The following is a 3,376-nucleotide window of genomic DNA, read 5'->3' as shown; positions in this document are numbered from 1 at the left end:
AAATGCCACTCCCCCTCCTCTCTTGCCTCCCTTCCTCTTCCTGACCCTCTGAATGTGTCTCTCTCTACCCTTCCAACTTGGGGCCTTTCCTCCTCCCTGGGCCTCTGTCACGGGAGGGAAGGAGCTGCCATAACTAGCCGGATTAGTAAACACGTAGCAGGGTTGGTGGTGAGGAGACATTAACGTAGAAAGGTGTATGTTAAAATAGTTTCAAAATTTTATTTATTTTAGAAGTTATTTCATTTACCAGGAGGGAGAGGAAGGCCAAAGTATCTATGCAAGCCAAGAGGGCCAGAGAAATCTCAAAAAGGTCCATCAGACACAGGCTATGACATGGCTAGGAAGAAGTAACATCTCAAACAGGCAGCCAACAGCTCAAAGAGAAAGCTTCCTGGTGCAGAGCTCGGGCAGCAATAGCTTGGGCTCTACTCTCTGAGGATTTGACAAAGGGAGAGGCTGTAAGCCAAGCACCAGGAGAGATCACAAGTTGGAAGGTCAAGGATGATGACAGGCTACAGAAGGCTGCGCACCAGAAACAGCTTCAAGTTAGAGAGTCAGAAAGGACAAGGCTGCACCTAAATGGCACCAGCCGGGTTGGATAGATAAAAGTAAAATGAACATTGTAATGCTCAAGGAAATTAGAATTTTAAAAAAAACTTATAACTTTTAAAGCAAAACAACATTAAATCGGGCAACTTTAAACAAGGACTTACAGCAGATAGAAATATAAATCTACTCATTTCTCCTGCATCAAAATGAAATCAACACACCCGAGACATTGCAAAGTTTAACAACAATGAGAAGTTCAAGTGTGAATGAAATTTAGTGAAATTGCTAGAAATATTGTGTGCACAAAGAAAGTTCTATTTCCACATGTTTAAATATTTTAATTTAACAAAATAAAGCCTTACCAATTGTAGTTACCAATAACACTAATTGTTTGGTCAGCATCATTTCCCCAAGTTATAGGTCGCTGAGTTATGACCTGGCGTAGGGTATACACATGGTCACCAGGATCTTGGTAGTTTATGAAGTACTCAAACACTCCAGTCTGGTCAGCAAAATTAGGTGCTTCACTGAATGGTGGGCTCTCTGGATCACAGATAATTTGAACAGCAAGATTAAATGTATTTATCAAACTCCGTATCAACATCAAGGGCTTCAAAACCATATTAAAGTCATACCAACCAAAAAATATTCTAATTGCTTGAAAGAAAGGGAAATCAAGTACAACCACACCAATTTATGCTCTGCGGCACCTCATGAGTTTAGCACTGTTAAATACATCAGATGACTGGTTACATTTAAATGAATTTTGTTAAGCTTTTCACAATCACCAACTTGCTAAGACTAGTTCCTACAGCAGTCTGGTCCAGTCTCCTTTGTTGGTCAACAAGAGCAGAGACCACACGCCACTATCAGCAGCATAACCAGGTCTACATTCAGAGCATTAGCTCTCTTGATTTATCGGAACAACCGTGCCTTAGGAGGTTCAGGCTGTCATTGCAGTTAGGTGCTGACATCTGCAGTTTTGTGGAACACACTTTTTCCCTTGGAGCAGGGAACAGACGGACACATATTGCTAGGACACATATAGGCAGGCCTGAAGGTGTTGTCCTTTCTAGAACACTCAGGCAATACTTTATCTTGTTTGAACAGCTGCAATTGAACCAGCTGCACTGGGCATTGTGGAGAACATTCAGAAGAAAAATTTCTGTTACACCCCATGAGGAAGCAGCAAGATTCACTTCAAAATAACAGGTCACCAAAGTGCCTCCCAGAACACATCACAGTACTCCTCTGAACTAAATTTATAACAGCAAAGGTAAGTCAAATGCTCCTCACCAATAACATAGGATAATTGATTATTGAAATAATACTATTAAATCCCTTCTACAAATGACATACTTTTAGCTGGGAGTGATGAGGGGATTACCTTGAAAGGCTTTACACGTAAATTGATCAATTGGAACCTGGGTGATTTAGTGGTGCTGGATAACAGGTGAAAGGTTATATGTTTGACTTGGTGATGGAAAAAAAACCTCTTTATAGCACTTCTACAAACAAGAAGAAAATAAAGAGAGGAATTACTAAGTATCTGGGCTCAAGTTCTACCTGCTCCAGAGGTGTGTAACATCACTAAACAGGTTGATTAGAAAATATATAAAGAGAGATTAGGACTCTTGTGCTGCTGCAGTGGTAATGTCCCTACCCCTGCCCCAGACAAGCTGTGACACATCTGAACAGGTTTATTAAAATATCTAAAGGGAGAGTTAACTAGACTAATATGACCCAAGATCGCAGCACATGCATCCATTCAACCAAAGAGATTGCTGATGTCACATCCTGCAAAGTCTGCATGTTTTCAGTGTCCTTGAACATGGCACACAGTGTAGGCTGCACCAGAATTGTTCAGAGGCACTGGTCATGCTATTTTCAGCTCCTTCAGCTTCTGTAACTTTGGTTATCATCAAACTTTGCAGTTTGTGTTCCATGGAAATGATAAAGATTCCGTGCCATGAACAAAGGGCTGTGGAAAAACAAAATACTTACAAATGCAAGGGGCCTAACAGGGAAGGCAGATGAACATGGTTAGGAACATGGGACTGGGACATCATAGCAATTACAGAAACATGGCTCAGGGATGGGCAGGACTGGCAGCTTAATGCTCCAGGAAGGATAGAAAGAGAGGCAAGAGAGGAGGGGGGGAGTGGCATTTTTGATAAGGGATAGCATTACAGCCGTACTGAGGGAGGATATTCCCGGGAATACATCCAGGGAAGATATTTGGGTGGAATTGAGAAATAAGAAAGGGATGATCACCTTATTGGGATTGTATTATAGACCCCCACAATAGTCAGAGGGAAATTGAGAAACAAACTTGTAAAGAGATCTCCGCTATCTGTAAAAATAATAGGGTGGTTATGGTAGGGGATTTTAACTTTCCAAACATACACTGCGACTGCCAAAGTGTTAAAGGTTTAGATGGAGAGGAATTTCTTAGGTGCGTACAAGGCAATTTTCAGTATGTGGATGTACCTACTAGAAAAGGTGCAAAACCTGACCTACTTTTGGGAAATAAGGCAGGGCAGGTGACTGAGGTGTCAGTAGGGGAACACTTTGGGGCCAGTGACCATAATTATATTAGATTTAAAATAGTGATGGAAAAGGATAGACCAGATCTAAAAGTTGAATTTCTAAATTGGAGAAAGGCCAATTTTGACAGTATTAGACAAGAACTTTCAAAAGCTGATTGGGGGCAGATGTTCGCAAGTAAGGGGATGGCTGGAAAATGGGAAGCCTTCAGGAATTAGATAACGAGAATCCAGAGAAAGTATATTCCTGTTAGGGTGAAAGGAAAGGCTGGTAGGTATAG

The 3,376-nt window shown here is 41.4% G+C and overlaps 1 protein-coding gene across 5 annotated transcripts in view; it reads right to left on the bottom strand.

Moving 5' to 3' along the window:
* The window catches only part of galcb (galactosylceramidase b), a 70,466-nt gene that overhangs the window by 12,423 nt on the left and 54,667 nt on the right, over positions 1–3,376 (bottom strand). For all 5 annotated transcript variants that reach the window (XR_006312710.1, XM_043697163.1, XM_043697162.1 and 2 more), the window contains one exon: positions 912–1,092. Coding sequence is in view for 4 of the 5 variants with exons in the window: in XM_043697163.1 (XP_043553098.1) it covers positions 912–1,092 (181 nt within the window). In the remaining variant the exon portion in view is untranslated. The remainder of the gene's footprint in view (positions 1–911; positions 1,093–3,376) is intronic.

This window comes from Chiloscyllium plagiosum, chromosome 10 (assembly GCF_004010195.1).
Source record: "Chiloscyllium plagiosum isolate BGI_BamShark_2017 chromosome 10, ASM401019v2, whole genome shotgun sequence".
Classification (NCBI taxonomy): domain Eukaryota; kingdom Metazoa; phylum Chordata; class Chondrichthyes; order Orectolobiformes; family Hemiscylliidae; genus Chiloscyllium; species Chiloscyllium plagiosum.
Note: the sequence above shows the minus strand (reverse complement) of the source record. Positions and strands in the feature narration are given on the sequence as shown.